Genomic DNA, 19,482 nt, shown 5'->3' with positions numbered 1-19,482 from the left:
TAATGCCTGGCCTGTGAACTTTCAAATCAAACAGGAACCTCCCCAAAGATGGTATTTCACTAGATAATCTTTCAATTCTGTTAAGCAAACATAATACTTAAAGCACACTGGGAAACCAGTACATGACTTCTAATGGATCTGAAGAAGAAATTATTTCAGAAATTTAGCCAAACTCAGACTCCCATATGTGTTTTTTCAGAGCATTTGCTCATGATGAATTCTTTGTAATACAAACAAAGTCTGACCATGTTTTTTGAACTCGAAGCAAAAGTATCTTAAACTCACTAACAAATGATGTAGCAACCAGTCCAGCAACACCAGTCCATTCTAAAATAATACACTAAATATGTCAATCATACACCTACACTAAGTTTCTTCTGTCTTTAATTTGAGCCAACTTATTGTCTGTCCTGACAATGCCATTGGCCAGAGTGTCAGACGATATAAATGAAGATAATAACATTGAGATATTCCATTTACCCTAGCTTTACTATGGTTTACTGCCTTTAAATCTTCAGGTAATTGTTTTAACTGGACACAAATATAACAGTTTACTTCTAAAACAGTGTTTCAACCAGTGGTATTGATCTTTTCATGTTTACATTCTCCACTTCTGGTGGCTGCCTGAGGAACTCTTGTGAAATTGCACTAAGGTGGCACAAAACTACTCAGTCTCACCTCCAGTTTCAAGCTAAGTGAAACCCAAAGGTATTTCTGAGAACAGTCATGGCAGGAGAAAATAGGAGAAAATTACTTCCTTGTGGCTAAAAAAATTTAGCTGACCCAAGATTGGTGTAAAGGAAGAAATTAAGATAAATGCAGCACTATTCATAATTTGGGAAATCCAAAGACACAGGCATGACTAGCATTTGAAAAAGAGTATTGAATATTTCAGAGAAAAGTGTAATGACTGTTTTTTAGTATAGGTGTAAAAAAGTAATTTTTATTTAAGGAACAACATGATGTATATTTTCTACAATTTTTTACTGACTTTATTGCTTGTACACACTTAAAAAGAAAATTCAACAGAAGCAATACAATCAATATTTCTGTAAATGTTAGCAAGTGTTAAGCAGATCCAGCTCAAAACTCTTCTGTAGCAAAAATATGAAGAGTACAGAGCCAAGGAACTGGCAGAGCAGAGATGTAAAGCCTTGAAGAGTCAGGCCACTAGGAAGGTGTGGGACATGATGGCACATCTTCTGTTGATAGGAGGATTTGGTGTTCCTGTAATTGCCACCGTCACTGACATCTCAGTTGCTTTCCTGGCAATAAAAACTGCAGCCAGCCTGCCTTTTCAGGGCTTTGCATTGATAAAGCAGTCATGGACAGTGTGCTGATTAACTCTTCTTCTCCTGCCTCTACAATTTCATTAGTTATTAAAGGAGCCATGTTGGTTTATTGTATTTTCACAGATAAAGATTCTGCCAAACTCTGGAAGAGGAAATAGGAGGCAGGAGAGGCTAGAAGGAAAGAGGCTTTAGGAGCTTGACCAACAGCTGTCCCTGGCTGATGTATCAATACACTAAGCTTCTCTTAGAGAAGTGTGCAATGACAGCTAAAAAATCGGTCTCTTCGTTTCCATACCTGCTAGCAAGCACAAACACAGCTTTTGAAATACTCATGCAGTGCCCAAACACAGCACAATAGTTTATTTATGGTAATGGCCCAACCCTGAGCAAACAAATAGGCTACTTTAGTATGTAAAAATAGTAAACAAAACTGAAAGAGAGTAGGTTTAGATTAGATACTAGGAAAAAAATCCTTTACTGTGATGGTGGTGAGACACTGGAACAGGTTGCCCAGACAAGTTGTGGATGACTTATCCCTGAAAGTGTTCAAGGCCAGGCTGGATGGGGCTCTGAGCAACCTGGTCAAATGGAAAGTGTCGCTCTTCATGGCAGGGGGTAGGAGACAGATGATCTCTCAGGTCCTTTCTAATCCTAGCCAGTCTATTATTCTGTGATTCTATGATTTCATGAGAATATAACATGCAGTTCCCTCTTCAATATATGACCACAGATCTATAAAATTACTCACATCCATTGCTTGTAACATTCTCTTTTTTTTTTAATCTAAGACTTTTAGTCATTAATATGTTCTAATACCATTAACGGCAAATTTTAACAGCAATTTTTTTTTCACCCAAGTTCCAATACCAATATGCAAACAACCAAACTCTGTCCTCCCCCAGTGATATGATACAACAACATGCTCGTGCACTAAAACAGAACCCCCTAAACTGCGCTGTTACTGGCTGTCTCAGTCTGAAGAGACTGGAAGGTTTGCTAAAGAGAATGAGTTATGGGACGAAACAAGACTCCTCTTTCCCTGCAATTGTGGGTTTTAAAATTTTTGGGGCTTTACTCGAGGAAAGTGTGGAAAAACAGAGGAGATAACAACCCTTTATTAAAAGATATATGTATGTTAGCAAAACAGTTAGAAAACAACAGTAACAGAACACAACAATACTATGCAGTAGTCCTAGGAAAAAAAAAAGTCTGGCAAATACTTCTCTGTCCTATTATCGCAGTCCTAATTGTGGCCTGCAGGGGGCGCTGTTGGATCGCAGAGGTTTAGAGCCTGCAGTTCGCTGGTGTGGTCAGTAGGGGGCGCTGCCGAGTCGCGGCAGCCTCCACGGGGAAGAAAGGGGCCTGGGGCCGGTCTCAGACCACGGGAGGAGCCGAAAGGAAGATGGGGGAACTCCCCCCCACCCCTCAAATAGAGGGAAAGGAAAAGGTAGGAAGGCAGTTTGCCCCTAGGGACTCACTGTGGTTCCCAGGTGGTGTCGTCCCAAGAAGCTCCTTTACCCTCCTAGCGAGCACAGAGACTCTCCGATGAAACACAGCAGATTCGGGCCGGGGCCAAGAGGCAGCTCTCAGGCCAAACAAGAAATCAGCAGTCCACACAGGCCAGGGCAGGCAGTCAGGCAAAACAAGCTTCCAGGCTTTTCTCTTTAAAATGTTCCGCACACCGACCCTGTCTCCGTCCTCCCGAGAGGGTCCAGCAGAACTAACCCCCTCCCCTCCGAGCAGAGCCAGCCTTCCAATGGGCCATTAGACAGGAATGCAGCCAGGCTGGCTAAATCTTTTGTCAGGCTAATGGCCTTTTTTTCCCTTCCCCCTTCCCTGCTTGGTGCTCTGTCTCTCTTACTGGGAAGCAGGGGAGGAAAAAATTCTCTCCCAGATTATAACCTATAACACTGGCACATAACACCTTACCTTTGATTACCATCTCTTCTTGTTGCAAATTTTTTGAAGTTGTGGTGCAATTGTCTTCCCTAGAGACATGCACTAAGAAAGCTGGTTTCTCCTGTTGCTCACATCACTGAGATTTCTGGGGCACAGGTAAGTTCTTAACACACTGCTGCAAGTTTAACAGGGCAGTTGTTTTGCAGCTGTCTGAAACACAGATATTGACCTAAGCCCTACTGACTCATAGCACAGACTAGACCAGATGCCTGTGCTTTCAATTTATGATGAAATCATGGGCTAATAACCATTCTATAACGGAATGCATTATTCACCTTTAGCCACTAGGTGTTCTTAGGCTTATAAAAGTTAGAAATTAAATTCGAATATTAGATAACTGAAAGATTTCTTATGCACAGAACTACTTTCACCTTTTTGTAAGACAAACACACACTTTCAATTTGGTTTTTGAAAACAAATACCGCCAAATAAACAAAATTGGAAAAAGAGAAACATAGATTCTAAGGTATTTGTTTTATGAAATAAGTAAACATTCTCCTAAATATGTTATTAAGAAACATGATGAGGTCTAAATCAACTTAGACTGGCTAATCAAGTACTAGCTTGGAAGCTGATGAAGACCAAAGAAGCAGCAGCATGTTAGGTACCAACGTGTAAATATCTGTAAATAACAAAGCTAAACAAAACAGTAGTGAAATAAACAAGTTACTTCAAAATCTGGATTTATCCTATCACACAGAATATGGAAACGACAATAAACTCTGGCAAAATGTTGTTTTGTTTTTCTTGGCAGCCCAATTTGGAGCCCTCTCCCCGAAATTCCAAGTATCAGGCCAAGTGAAATTTTACCTGAAAAAGCTACTTGAAAACTTTCTTTTCCCTTCTTCTGGACAATTTAGACTTTTTTCTTTTTTTTTTTAAGATTTACACATTTAAACATTCATTTCAAATGCAAAGTTATAGTATAGTTATACTCTGGTTTTAATATGCTTCTAAATGTTCTTACAAAAAATTGATACATTAGACTACATGCTTTATTGCCCAAGGGAAACAACATCTCATCAGGATTGATTTAAAATTCTTCACTTCTGGAGAGCTAGATAAATGATAGTGAAAAATGTCTGGTGTTTCACCTGTTCCAAATGTCAGCTGGGGCACGTGTTAGCATAACTTGCAATCTTGACAGCTAACATCAGTAGCAAAAATGGTGGAATCTTATCAAGAACAAGTTAAGAGGGGACCAGATTTGCCAGAAGCTTCCTGATTTGTTGTCTCAGTTTGGGCTGTTACATTTCAACAACCTCAGTTTTCTTTCTCTTCCACCCATGTTGCAACATCTATGTCTTGCGGGTCTTTATTTAGAATGTTTTCCATTCTGTTTAATTCCTCCTCAAAGTTTCCCTTGGATGAGTAGCACTCTTCCAAAGAGAATATACTCTAAGTGGAATCAATTTGACACTTTCTCCTTGGTTTTAATCTAGTATTCTGAATTATTTTTGGAGTCAGAATGAATGTTAACAACTACTTAAACCTTCTGCATCTGCATGGATGTGAGCTGCATGCTTGGAATAACAAAAAGACTATCTAAGATTCAAATAAGATTGCTAATAGCTTCCAGTAAGGTAACAGCTTCTGGAGGTAAAATAATAGGACATTGACACAGTTAAAAATGCGTGCCACCCCAGCTGTTTGTCTTTTCCATCTAGGCTAGGGTGTCAAACAAAAGGAGAAGAACTCATAATAGTGATTAAAGAAATAACAGGTGGGAGAGATGCACAACTGGTGCCATTTAACGTGATGTAGTTTAACAAAATTTGAACAACTACTCAGAACACAAGTTATTCCATAATCAGATGAGACAGGGTCTCCAGTGCACCAGCCTCTTTCCTCCCATCCATCTCTCCTTCAGGTTTCCCTGCCCATGCTCGCAACAGCTCTGACATGGTGCAGTTGTGCTGCCCCGGATTAAGGATAAGGTGCAGCAGGAGCTGGGAGAAGGCTGTTCCCGCTTCCCCTGGGAGATGCATCATGCTCAGGTTTCCCTGTCTGTGATGCTGATGCTCTCAGTGCCCAACTGCCCAGCCACTGCACAGCAGCAAGTGCTGCTGCTCCCTGACAAGACCAGTTACGAACATCCTTCCATCATGATCACGAGTCTAACAGTGATGGATCTGTGCTGTCTAAGCCTCAGCCACTGCTGACTTTCTTGCCCTTTGTAACAGCTCCTATTATTTTCAACATCCTTTTTCTTACGACAGGTTACAGAAGTCCACCCGGTGTTTCTGATGCCACATGGAAAACACTAGGGATGTTCCCCCACTTTTAAGACATCCACAATTGCTCCTGAGATTTTGACTTTCCATTGGTGACACACCCCGAGGCACCTTGGGTCTGTGGCCTGTGAGGTCTGCACCCACCCCTCTGTCCCTCAGCCTGAGGCTCCAGGGGAGGACATGCAGGGAGGCTGTGGGGCTGGTGAGGCCCTGCCCTGTCCTCCTAGCTGTGTGGTTGCCCTTTCCTCCTGGCTCCTGGTCCCTGGCACAGCCACTGGCTCTTGCTGCTCCCTGACCTTAGGTTAAGGGTTATGGTACCTGGTTTCTCAAACAACTGCTACTGCTTACACAGTTCTATCTATTGCCACCAATTCCTCCAGGACCTCCTGAGAGTCTGGCTGTGATTTTTGCTCCCTCAGGCCTCCTGAAGTTTCACAGCCTCACTGTTCCCAGTGCTGATGTCTCCACCTGGACAATTCAGGGTTTTTATGGGGAAATTTGACTAAGCCAGAAACAGACTGTTAGCTCATTCCTCAGCTGATCCTTAGCTATTGGGAGGTGCTGATTAGTAGCAGAGAGGTTCATAAGTTGTCTGTTCTCCTGCCTCGCTTTACAATATTCTTTTCTGAATTGCATAGGTGAAAAGAGGATAGCAGCCTTCTGATTTGATTAAGTATGGATGCCACTGCTTGTAACAAGCTGCAAGCTTTGTGTCTAGCTGACACAAGAGATGGGCCTCAGGACTTGCTAGACTTTGTATGGACCTCACTTGGCCTGCCTGGGGAGTCAGGATGCTGATGGTTTGCTGCACTGTCTCCCATGACTCAAACTGAAACCATCAGACTTGGACTCAGAGGGTTTGTGGAAGTATGGATAGGAAATCAAAGGAAAGAGTGAACATAAGAAATTTCTGCATGTTGTTTTACCTATATACAACTTGGACTACAAATTTAAAAAAAATAGTAATTGGACTAACAATAACTCCTTAATTAAACTGCTAGGACAGTATGGTTTTTTGACTGGGAGAAGTTTGAGTCTAATACACTGTTGGGAATTCAAGCAAGCTACTTTAACTTGATCCCATAACCTGGTGATTGGCATGAAGTGCCCCTAGATGTGTCAAAATCTTCCCATGCCTTGCTGTTGGTGAAATGTGCCCTGTCACTTCTGGCAGGTACACTATACCCTCTCCCATTGCATTTGGCGATTTACTGGAAAACCTCTGATCCTTTTTCATCCAATTGCTCTTCTGTCAATATGGTTTGGCCGTTAAATAGATGTAAGGCTTGGAATTATTTAATCTTATGCTGAATGCAGCCCTTTCTTTCTGCAAGGCTTCTTTAACGTCACCTACTTTAGTAACAGTGCATGATGCAAAACTGTGATTTATTTGATTTATTTGATGGAATGCCATCAGTTTGGCTTAATTCTGTTTTCACAGAGCTTCAGCTTCCAAACCAGATGCAGCAATAACCAGGATATTTCAGTTATGTGACCTGAAGCACTGTTCATTTACATTGATCATTACAAAAGTCTAAACAAAAATACAGTACAAAACTAAACTGTATACAAAGCAACTTTTAAAAACTGGTACATACAATCCCTCAATCAGAAATTAAGAAATGGAAATGAATTATTATGGTTTCTTGTGAACAACACCTGTTTTATGATTCTATGTATAAATTAAATGTGATTTTAATTATTGTGCTATGGACCTCTAAAATGATATTTTATAACTTCTCCTTGAAAACAAACCTTTTAATAAAGATCAACACTCTTTCCCAGTCAAAGAATTCACTTGAGTATCTTTGTAAAAAAAAAAAATCCTGAAAAAAAAAATCCTGTAATGGCTTAACATCTTAGTTTGACTATTGCATTTACTAAGAGCTAACATGCAAGGAGTTTAGTCTGGGATTATTTTTTCACTTACATCTGTTTTTACATATTCCATGAATTAAATCTACTTGATGAATCCGATATTCAGTGGACTGCTGAGCAGGAAAATTGCTTGATTTGCAGCTAAAATTATTTTAGGCTCCAGTGCAAATTTCAATTGACTTTGAGTTGTCTTTTTTTTTTTCCAAGTACAGCTTTTAATTTTCATATTTGCTTTTTAATGTTAATTTCAGTATTTTGTTATTTTCTACTTTAAGAGAAATTTAAAAATGCAATCAACAACTGGAAAGCTTCATTTTTAGAATATTTTCTGTGCAGGGCAATTTTTAAAAGTTGAATTTGTTAATAGATTTTTTTTAGTAGAGAAATTTCAGGGAGTTCATGAGCTTAGCAATTTTTATGCACAAATTCTCTATTTTATAATATACATTAATACAGTCCAGCTTTTATATTTCACATATATAATTATCATGACTAACCACAGTTAAAAACAAGTCTATCCAAGAATCACTCAAGGAAACATTTTTGGCCAGGAGGGTAACAGTCAGTGAATGAAGTCAGACTACTCTTCTAAACAAATAGAAGTTTTATATATTTAGAAAAAGGGAGAACCCCTGAAAAAGCCCAGGCAAGTTTATTCTGGATCAATAAAAACATGGGGCAGAATTGTGTAATTTCAGCTTTATTACACTTAAGGTTAAACTTTTCCTGTAAAAGGCTAGAACAGTTAGAGATATTTGACATTAAGACACTTCTGAAAATTAAAGCAACAAAGTCAGAATTTGTATATTTATTTGAATACATAACTGACATCTTGACAGAAATAACTAGCTAGTAAGAAGCTAAAACACTGTGTGTAATAATTTTGTGTGTAGTAATTTGCAAAACTTCGACAAACCCTATACAATTATGATGCCTAAAATTACAAAGAATGTCATATCTATTGATCCATCCCTTAAAAAAAAAAAAGAATTTCCCAAAACTGAAAACATTCTTTTCTTAGAAAAATCTGAGATTCATGAGAAAATGAATGTATCGGTTTTTAAGAGCAGAGATATCAAGTATTGCAATAAAACTCAAATCTTACAATGATATGAATTTTTTTCACCCTTTTTGGAAACATTAACTATATTGACTGTACAACTTTAATCTTGATTGGACTTCTTTTGCAGTGGAATTTATAACATACTGGCAAGTTTCTTTCTGTACATATTTCTGTCAGGGATGTTTTTTAAAAGCCCAAAGGGAGAGACTCTTCCTAGATGAACATTTGTGGTCATATCTTCTGTTAGTAAAGAGGAAAAGTTAATGGTAACTATAACTCTGTATATGCAGAATTTACTGTGCATCAAAAAGCGTTACTACGTGCCTGCCACTAGAGGTCATGTATTTCCTGGTGAAACAAACTATGAGGCAGATCCAGTTTAATTTCGTTTTGTTGAAACTGGGAACTGGGCAGAAATAAAAGAGAAGAGACTGCCCAGCTTTAGACAACACTGAAACTAGTGTTTCTGAAAAGAAATAAAATACTTAGTTCTTTATTGATCTATCCATTAGATTCCAAGGGAAGGGAAAAATTCGTGGAACTTACTGTGTGAAAAATCAATGGCTCTGGTAAGGGATTTGTTGCATTAACTCCGAATATATTTATGGGTCAAAAACCATGAAGCTTACAGAAAACAGATGAGGTTTGGTTAAAAGTAAAAGATCACAGCATTGAGACAAAACCAGAAGTTTCCACATGAAGGCATATTCATTAGGCAGCTTTTAATTAACATTAAAAAGCAAATATGAAAATTAAAAGCTGTACTTGGAAAAAAAAGACAACTCAAATCATGGGAATAACTATAGGAATTAATTGTAGGATATTGGTTTAATCCTTTTATTTTTACTGACTAAGTAATCAAATGAGCATACACTTAAATGCATTTCAGTTCATGATACCTTGGTTGGACTTCCCAAGAATGAAAACGGCATAAGATTCAGATCCATTACTAATATCTTAATGAAGATAATTGTTCAAGAAAGTATCTCCTTTGTCATATATTCAAAACAAGAGAAAAGTTGATACTGCTTCTTTGGGCCTATACTGGTGTCAGAATTACACACAGGGCAAATTAGGAGCTATATTACCATAATTTACATACATACAAAATGCTAAACAAGCAGCCCATGATTGCCCTGAGACACAATGTAATTTGGAGGTACCTTGAGCTAATTAGATCGTACAGGAGAAGAGTACATAGCTGTAGGTTTGCTTTGTTCACTTTTAAAATAATAAGAGTGTTCAAAAGGAAACAAAACCAGATAATTTTTACATAAATAAGTAGAAAACTTCATACAGGCAATCAAAATGTAGGTTTTACATTTTTTCCGGGACAAACACATTATCAGGACTGGAGTGGAATTAAAATTGTACTAGTAATATACAACAATGAAGATAGTCAAGAGAAAAGATAACTAATATATTAAACTCCTGGTTTTACAAGCCAATGAAGCAGGTTTATTTGTATTTTATTCTGACTCTCTCTAGTTGCTAACATTACTCATTCCACATGCCTGTTCAAAACAGGCAAATACACTTGCTAGAGGTGTTAATGCATCTTAAATACCACAAAGTGTACAAAAACTCAAGATCAATTTTCTTAATTGGAAAAAAACGACGCAGATGCAAAAGAAGATTCTTCATTTAAAAAAAGAAAAAAGATAGCACCTTTTTTTCACAGCTTCCTTTGCATGAATTCTGACCTAGGTCAAATGACAGAAAATTATGTGGAGAGAGAGGTTACACAGTAGACATGAAATAATCCACAGATGAGGGATTTTACTCAGGGTGTCAAGGTATCACAAATAAAGTTTTGCAAGTACTTGTGGTCTGAAACATTCAGAAAACACTGAAAAGCTTCCTGGAAATTGTGTTCTAAGGATCTCAGGTAATCAGCTTTGCATCTTATTTTATAGCTGTGAGAGTCAAAGGGAGTATTGTACTGACAAAATGTTGTGCCATGTTTCTGGGAGATAATCTTGCAATGAGAGAGTGGGTCTGTGCACCGCTTCCTCTCTATATGAGAGGGGATGGCTGTGAGATTCTTGAAAAAAAATGTTTTGAATATGCATTTTTTCCCCTATCTGCCTTATCTGATGGTAAGACATTATTGTCATAATTTTCTCAATCCCTTTCGAAATTCAGAGAATGGTAGTTCTCGGACTTCAAAATGCAGGTCTATTTCTTAAGCAAAACCACAGGTATTATCTAGTACTCCCATGATTACAAAAATGTGACACACCATGATACAACAGGAGAACTCCTATGATGTGTGAGACTGCAGAAGCTGTAACTGATCAAATAAAACAGTGTAAATTTAGAATGTGGCTAAATTTTAGAATTCTTCCACAAATTTAGCAAATTTTTTTTAATATTTGTAAGTGTCTCCACAAGGTGTTCCATATTAATTTTATTGTATTCTTTTGACTTAAACATCCTTTTTTCCCCCCTAGTATATAGTTTCAATTCCCACTTTACACTTTGGATCATAAAGGGACTTCCTAGTTAATCAGTTCTCATGTCATAACCCCAGTCATAACCTCATCCAAAACTTTAGAATTCACTAAATCCATTATTAATTGGTTCCAAAACACATCTCTACTGAAGATTAAAAGCCTTCTAACTTTAAGAGAAAATTAATTGATGTCAGTTTGCTCATTTGTTCTGAAATCTTCTGTTGCCTTTTTTTCTCTTTCCTGGTTGTGTATTTCACAGAGCACTTCACTTTGCTAGATTGAACCAGTTGGTTTCTTTTAATTCTTTCTGGAAAACAAATTTCTCTAGTAATCTTTCTGCATGTTTTCTCCTTCAAAAGTGATTTCTGGGAAGCTGAGTATGCAATTGGCACACACTATGGAGGATAACAGCTTGTAGAACAACTTTAGCAGGTATCTCTGTTTGCAATATACACATAAATTGCTTATATTTTTGCCCTTTTCATGAGCATTGTCAGTCTAGCCAAATAGATTATTCACCTCAGAGTCTATTACCACTTTTTGTCTGAGCACTCTAGACACTTTCCCGGAAACCAATCATATTTTGTCATTTTCAGGTAGATTTTGTAACCAGTCTTGGATTGCCAGGAACTTAAAGTTCTGTAATAGCTTTAAACATGGTCTCAGAGTAAAGCAGTTTATAATGGCTGGTTGAATCTACTGCATTTCTCTGTAAATTGCTTTTGGGGACATAACCAGTGCAAAAATACATCATATTTTATTCCCTATCTCTCCCTCTCTGTCCCTGTGGCTTTCTTCTAAAATCTGTGTTCTGCTAGCATGGTATAAATTCTCAAGAGTTCACTCCTATTGAATTTCCTAGATTATTCAATTCCCTATTTAATTCCCAGACTAGGCCTATACTGGACACCGCAATGCTATCCTCCCCACTTTTCTTAAAAATGTTGGCTTCATCTGAACACTTTATTTTTCATAGTGAGTTCCACTCACTTATCTTTTTCCCTTCTGTTCTGTCACCTTCCTGTGGTGATAAAACAAAACCACCAGCTGACAGGTAGATGAAGATAACAACAAACCTAGCTGACCTGGTAGATAAAGGGAGGTTTTCGGGTATCCTTAGCAGTATAGTAATTTAGCAATTTTGTGGATTATTCTTACTACTCTAGAATGTAGGCACTCTAGCAAAGATCAGGGTATCACTTCTAATGACATGCCCTACTTTATTTTAATTAGGAGGACAAAAAACCAATCAATAAAGTGCAAACAAAAAAAGAAAACTCTACTAAAATATTCTTTCTGAAACAGACTAGTGTGCCAGCTGGCTCAGGCACATCCTTAGACCTCTCACAAAGCTGTTAACTGGGATATATCTTGATAACCAGCAGAGGAAAAACCACTCCAGATTATAGCCTGAAATGATAATAAGCTAGTTTCAGAGTTTGGGCATTGTCAGTGACCAGCAGATGAATGCTTAACTGGAGAGCAGCTATCTGAGCTCCTGTGGGCTTGGGAAGGTCTTTGTGGGGATGGAGTAGCACCTTGAAGGGACCCTGTGGTGGCCTAGGAGGAGCGTGAGGAAGGCCCAGCTGCCAAGGGATTCCATGGCCCTCCAGCTCTAGCCATCACCCACTGCCTCTGCAAGATGTGGCAGAAGAACCAGAAGCAGTTGATTTCCCATTTGCAATTTATCTATAAGAATAAATAGACATATTCTCTTGTCTAAGTTACTTGTTATCTTTTACAGAAGGTCATCTCCATGTTGTTTCTGTGCTGCTAATGAGTCCTTGAAAGTGTGTGCTTCTCTCCTAAGAGCAGATGGCTGAGAATTAAAGAGGATGTCGTGGCTTTCACTGTGAAGCCAAGGTCACTGATGTTATCTCTAGTTTCAATCTTATTTCACCTGTCTCTAAAATGTAAATGACTCTTAAGAGGGGAAGGAGGACTTTTCAGGACTAACTTTCACTGCTCAGAGATGAACACCAGCGGTGACAGTTAATTGATCTCCAGATTCCGTCCCAACTGTTCTCGTGCAGATGAGTAAAATAATTTACACTATATGGAAACAAACTTGGACTGTCTTATACATTTGACAAATTCTAATGGTTGATGTCTGCAGCTGAATTAATGCGTTCAATGACTGGGAACTGCTGCATGTGGAAACTTTCACTGGTACAGGAAGGGAATAAGTATTTTCAAAGGATGACATCCACAAATGTCCAGGGCTTTTGCTGCGGGCGGGTCACGTTGCCTAAAGTGGGAAAGCACCGTATCTGGTCCATTTTGCAACCTTTCCCTTTTTGCAACACTTATGTAAGGACATTTTGAATTTTTTTTTTTATTTCCAGAAAGAAACTTTCGTGACGACTTTTTAAATTTTTTTTTTCTTTTCTTTCCCGCACAGAACGAATGACGCTGGATAACGCGCCTCTCTTGGCCGCCTACACTGACTCGCCGCTGCAGGGGGATTTCCCTCGGGGAGCGGCCGAGGGGGCCGGGCCGGGAGGGGGAGGTGCCGCCACCTGCCCGGCGGGGCGGGGCCGGCCGGCTCGGCCCTGCTCTGCTCCGCTCGGTCCGGCCCTGCCCCCCTGGTATTTAGCGGCGGGAGCGTTGGGCGCGGGTACCGCTCGCAGCCGGGGATGGCAACGGTTTCGGGCGCCATGAGCGGCGGCGGCGGCATCGAGAACGCGGCGTTCGAGACTCCCAGCCCCAGCCTCGGCCGGCAGCGCCCCTGGAACTCCGCCAGCTCCAGTGCCAGTTCTAGTGCCTGTGCCCCCTCCGATCCCGACTTTGAGGAGGGGCCCTGCGGGTGGGGTGGCTGCACCCCGGAGGCTCTGCAGCTCTGCAACAACCCCGAGGGCTACCTGGCTGTGTACAGCCTGCTGGCCACCTTCCAAGGTAACCCGTCCCTACGGGCCGTCTGGTGCCCGAGGCGCCTCTTCTGCTGCTCCTCTTTCCTGGGGGGAAGTCGGCCTGGAGCCTGGACTGGGGGAGGCAGGAGAAGCGTGATGATGTTTTAGGCAGTGGGCAAGGAGAGACAGGGTTCCTTTAGAGACGATAGTGGCTTTGCTAGGGGAAGAAAATACAGTAATGCCTTGTATAGGGAAGTTGCTCCTACAGCGTTACTCTCTCTACTTCACTCTGTTCTGGCTCTTCTTTTCCCACCTACTTTACTGGCCACTGCTGAGTCCATGGTCCCATCAAGTCTGCGTTTCGTGCTCTTGTCAGTGCTGCATCCGCATTGCTCACGCTTCATGTACACTTATGGGTTGGGACTTAGAAGCCAGGGAATAAAACGCCAATATAAACAAGTAATCAAAACTCTAGTACCCGAGCATGTACTTTGTTACTTGCCTGCTAACTAAAACAGTATCTTGGCCTGGTTGGTCAGGACTTTGGGTAATTAGGGTGGCTCTGAAGAGAAGCAAACAAACAACAATCTGTTCTTGTTCTGTGGATCCCAGTGCAGCCGTCTTCCCAAAACTTAACGGTTTAACTTGATTGTGGGGGAAACCTGAAGATTAGCTTGCCCTAAATTTCTGTTCAGCTTCAGAGTTTCTTGTCCATAGTTTTGGTTTTCTGTAAAAAGATTTGTTAGGGCCTTAGCAAGTCTGAGGCTTAGAAAGTAGTAGTAGTGACTGGATGGAGGAGAAACATTAGTGTACCAAATATACAGTCTTGAGGTTTGTCCTTCAAATGGAGCTATTGGATTAATGTTCATAACCCTTCAATTTTATTGGGCTGACTAGAAGTGAAAATGTGTTTCCTGGAAAAATATGAGGCTTTAAAGCTCATTATTGTTGCTCCTAAAGAATGACACTGCTGTAGAAGGGTGAAGGGAGATGTTGGAGATTTGATGCTGCAGGAGCTGGCAGCCTGCACCAAAGATATGCAGGATATGGATGGCTGCATTCCTGCCTGGAACCACACTGAGATAACTGGGATGGTATGAGGAGAACTGAACAGGAGGTTCTGCTTAAAACCTAGAAGGTTTTGAATGCTGTTTGTGTTGCTTGGAAAGTCCTTGAAGGAACCGGTGTCTCTCAGTATGTGTTTCTGTGAACTTTTTCTGGTTTCAACCTGTTCAGAATCTAATCTTAGCATACAGGTCTTGTGTTAGAAAAGAAATATCTAGGGAGTTTTGAGCAGAGCCTGTTTTTTCTTAGTTGGATTTCAAAAGTCATGCTACAGCTGCTAGGATCAGGAGGTGATTACTGTTACAGTTGTCCTGCTGTTAGCTCAAATTTATTTTCTTCATAAATAAAAAGAAAGGTAAAGGTGGAAGAACTTATTACATATCAGATTTCAATAGCAGTTGAGTAGTAGAAGACTGTTAGAATACATGTCTATCTTTTTTTTGAGTGGCTTAAGAATATTAAACCAAGTGTCTTGAATATTTCCAGCACTTCTAAATTTCTTCAGATCTGGTGGGCTGTTGAGATTTGGTTGCTGAGCTGAATAATAAACTTCGTGTCATTTAAAATTCTTCTCTTGTTAGTAGTCTGTGTAGGTTGCCAGTCATAAAAGCATCTTGTACCATAAGAATCTCTGTCCCCTTAAGAAGGCATAAATGTTGTTTGTGCTGCTTATCCAGCTCTTGGTCCTGTTATCTAACTTTATATATGTTCCAGGTAACTAATCTAGTTCAGGTTTAGGGCCTTTAATGTAAGGAAACTTCTGATGTTGGTTTTGGAAGCTGATGTAAGTGTGGCTATCACAGGTCTTGTGGCATTCCTGATGTTGTTACCTCGATTTTCTGAATAAGAGCCTTTCTTTGGTTTAGAACACAGAAAGGAAATTGGGTGCTAAAGACTCAAGCTGCAATTCTTTTTGAGAGGCGGGAAAAACAAGAGTCTTTATCAGCAAGAAATTCAATGTTGTGTGTGAAGCTTTGTGAAAACATTCAAGTCTGTAGCTTCAGACTTTAGATAAAAACACACAAAATACAACTGGAATTTTGAAGTTATGTGAGCTAATACTGTGTGGTGGTTTTGGGTCTAATTATTTGACTTACCCTCCAAATTACAGAAACAATCACTGAGGAAGATAAAATATGTCTATTTAACTTGCTAGCACACCTCTAGAAAAGATTATAACTTAAGGTATTGAAGACTAATGAAGGCTTTTTATGTGAGTGAACATAGTGGGTGATTATGTGCAGTGGCCTGGTACATGTGTGTAGATTTCTGGGTGTATCTAACTGAAAGCATGTATTTGTCATGCTATTTGTCAGGTTGTTTTCTAGCTGCTTTAGAAAAGAGATTATTGTTAGCATCTGATGTACTGGATTTCAGCTTCTCAGAAGATTCCAGGTAGAACTTGTGATTTCTGGTTGTTTCTGTTTCAAGTATGTATGAAGCCCGTATTTCCAGAATAGAAAACAATTTGTGTAGAATGTTGTTGCATGGCTAATACCTGCTTTCTGCACAGCACTTGGAGTTGCATAAATGTATGTTGTATCTTGTAATACAGTAACTGGATGTGCTGCAATTCCTAGCTGTAGTAGGAAACAAGGTAGAAATTATCTCACTGTTTTGAGTACAAGAAGGACTGTTTATTCCTTGTCAGTAGTTTTTATTAAACAAAATAACAAAACTGCTGTTTGAGACTGGTTCATTCTAATATGTCTAAAAAATTTGAATAGCACAAATATTTTATAGGCTGGTTAGGCCTTCTTGATTTTTTTGTGTGCCTGCGAACTACTGTGTTACAGCCGCCATGCTTATAACAACTGCAGAGCAGTTCTTTATCCTTTTTTTTAAGAAAGGATAAAGAAAAAATACTCTTGTGTTTCACTAGAGCAAATTAAGTTGGTTTATAATTAATCTGGATTTTATGGGTCAGTACCCACTGAACCTAAATCTCTAACAGATGTAGCGGGACAATAAGGTTTTGGTTTAGAAGAGTTGAAAACTAGCTTCTGTGCTACAATTTTAGAGTGTTGAGATGGCCTTACAGAACTTGTTTTTCAGATCAAGTATTAGCCAGGTTCCATCTTTCCTGAGGGGACTAGTGATTAGTCACTAGATGATGGCATTGGAGGAGTTATGTTGCCATTCATCACATCTGTGTGTTTACAGATGAAATTTAATTATCCATTAAAATTAACTATGAGGTTTTATGGCTTTTAGGATGCAAATTAAAGGTGATGACTTAAACTACAGTAAAAGACAATGCCTTCTAGCTCTGTAATCCACTTGCTGTGTAGCACACTTGCTTCATATGAATGTCTCGAGGCCTTAGTAAATGTTTGAGGTGCTGGCAAACGGGGGAAAAAGTTGTTTGTTCATTCCTTCATGCTATTATTGTTCTTTGGTAAATGCTCCTTAATAGGAAAAAGTTGCCAAATGTATAACCAATGGCAGTGGAGGAACACTGTAACACTTCTGTTATTGACTGATAGGTAGAATTGTCAACATTAATAAAGAAGCCATAGTAGGGCTTAAGTAGGAATTAAGATTGTGCCAAGAGCTGCCTCCTTACAGAAAGCTGAAATGTTTGCCCGTGGTGGGGATTGGAAAACAGCTGGCTGATTTGGAGTAGTTTTTTTCAATATGTTGGAGCACTTGAAGGAGATGTTGAAGTTTAGCCTCAGTAGTTGTACTTCTGGATGGTACAATGCTTGTTGAAAAGTAACTTAAGCCTATTGCTGTCACCAGTCCTTCTGTTCTGGTTGTAGAATGACAGTAGAGAATCACGTTTGAATTTTAGAAAGAGTAAGAATAACTGTAGGGCCTGTGTCATGAGAGAGGCTCATCAGTCATCTATGAGGTTACATAACTCAGCAGCTGTGATTCCAAGACTTCCTAACTTCTTTTCAGGTATATATTTTATTATGGACGCAGTTTAATTAGACTGTGACGAAGTTGCCTGACACTGTTATGAACTACTGCTATTAATCTCTCTTGTAATATAATCCTGTTTTGTTAAAAGCAAACCCCTGTAAGTTTGACTACTTGGTGTTTCACATAGAAACAGAACGTGAAGCAGGATGGGAGATTCGAGTTAGAATCTACAGACAGTGCATTTGTAAAAATGGACATGCACTGGGAATTGCGGCTTACTTACTTGCTTTTATTATTTTAAGGGTCACCTGTGCTTCAGTAGGGCAGCTTGTGCAACGCCTTTTTTTCTGGGTCATTTCATACTTTTGCTTCTGGGAACTTAAAGATTCAGAGGACAAACTTTTTATTTTTCAGTTAAAGTAAATCTCAGTTGCTCTGGAACAGTTGTGAAGTATTTTTAAATAGCTTTTTTCAATTATAGGGGAAGCATGTCTATTTAAGAGCCTTCTTATCTTCCCTTGTGGTGGCAGGGAGGAAATTATGTTTTTTGACAATACTTTGAAAGCTATGTCCCGAAGTTAGTTCACTTGTAGCTTGTATTCTAGTGCAAGCCATAACCTTGACTAATTTCCTTTTTACTTGTACAGTATCTTATAATACTATAATGCATTCTGTTTGGAATCTGTACTTCAAACAGAATCTGGAGCCTTAATATATGAAAAGAGTTTGAGGCATGGTATATTTCTGGCTTAATGCTTGAGTGTCCACAGGGGAGTAAAATTAAATAGATCCTGTGCAATTTTGCTGGCTTAAGCTGGCACTGTGTTGATCTACTATATACCTACATACCTATACATTTGTTTTCTATATACCTAGATTTTAAAGCTAATAAATACTTACAATGGAGCTTTGTAAATATGTTAATTTCATAGCGTTGCAAGGGTAAACTTACCATTGTGTGATGGAAAGGTTAAAATGAATATATCTTTGACTAATTATCTCTTTTTTTGGTTTTGTAGGTATTGTGGTAAATGGCCTGGTTAACATTAGTATTTCAACAATTGAGAAGCGTTACGAGTTGAACAGTTCCCTGACTGGCTTAATCTCTGCAAGCTATGACATTTCTTTTTGCATGTTGTCGCTGTTTATATCTTTTTTTGGAGAAAGAGGGCACAAACCACGATGGCTTGCTTTCTCAGCATTTATGCTAGGACTGGGCTCCCTTATATTTTGCTTACCACACTTTAGTGTTGGAAAATACCATTATGGAGCTAAACCTGAAGGTAAGCTTATCTTTGTTTTGAAAATTACACACACAAAAAGAATCTCTGTAGTGACTTAGTGCAACACTTTATTTGGTACAACGTGACTAATCTCTGTTAAAATCCTAAAATAAAGTACTATCTGTGGCACTGAAAAGAATGATTCTGTGAAATCTGTAAGTTCAAGAACTTACAGAACTCTACACAGTGAACTTTACTTAACAGAAGCAATCTGTCAATATCAGTTCTTACTCATAAGCAACATTTGAATAAAATGCCTTTTTTTTTACTTGCACTGATATATGCAATTGAAATTCACTTTTGAGAAAAGTATCTGGCATCTATTTGTGAATTGGAATCAAGTTAGATCAGTGAGGTAGAATAAGTGTCAAAGTAAAGCTTTGACTGTAGTCAAAAAAATTAGACTTGCCATCTTGTTGAAAGGTGGCTACTTTTTGGAGTTCTTTGGGGTTTTGAACCATTAAAGACATCTTGATTCATTCATTAACAAGTTTCTAAGTTCTTTTAAAAGATGTTGATTAAAACTTGTGGATTT

General features: G+C 39.0%; 1 protein-coding gene across 1 annotated transcript in view; it reads left to right on the top strand.

The window, feature by feature from the left end:
• The first annotated feature begins 13,486 nt into the window (after positions 1-13,486).
• Positions 13,487-19,482, top strand: part of SLCO4C1 (solute carrier organic anion transporter family member 4C1) — a 30,013-nt gene continuing 24,017 nt past the window's right edge. The window contains exons 1-2 of the mRNA XM_027671255.1: positions 13,487-13,777; positions 18,684-18,947. Of these exons, the coding sequence (XP_027527056.1) occupies positions 13,519-13,777; positions 18,684-18,947 (523 nt within the window). The 5' untranslated portion in view covers positions 13,487-13,518. The remainder of the gene's footprint in view (positions 13,778-18,683; positions 18,948-19,482) is intronic.

Source organism: Neopelma chrysocephalum, unplaced genomic scaffold (genome assembly GCF_003984885.1).
Source record: "Neopelma chrysocephalum unplaced genomic scaffold, ASM398488v2 Primary Assembly neopelma1_97065, whole genome shotgun sequence".
NCBI lineage: Eukaryota > Metazoa > Chordata > Aves > Passeriformes > Pipridae > Neopelma > Neopelma chrysocephalum.
The sequence above is the reverse complement of the archived record's forward strand: the minus strand, read 5'-3'. Positions and strand labels throughout refer to the sequence as shown.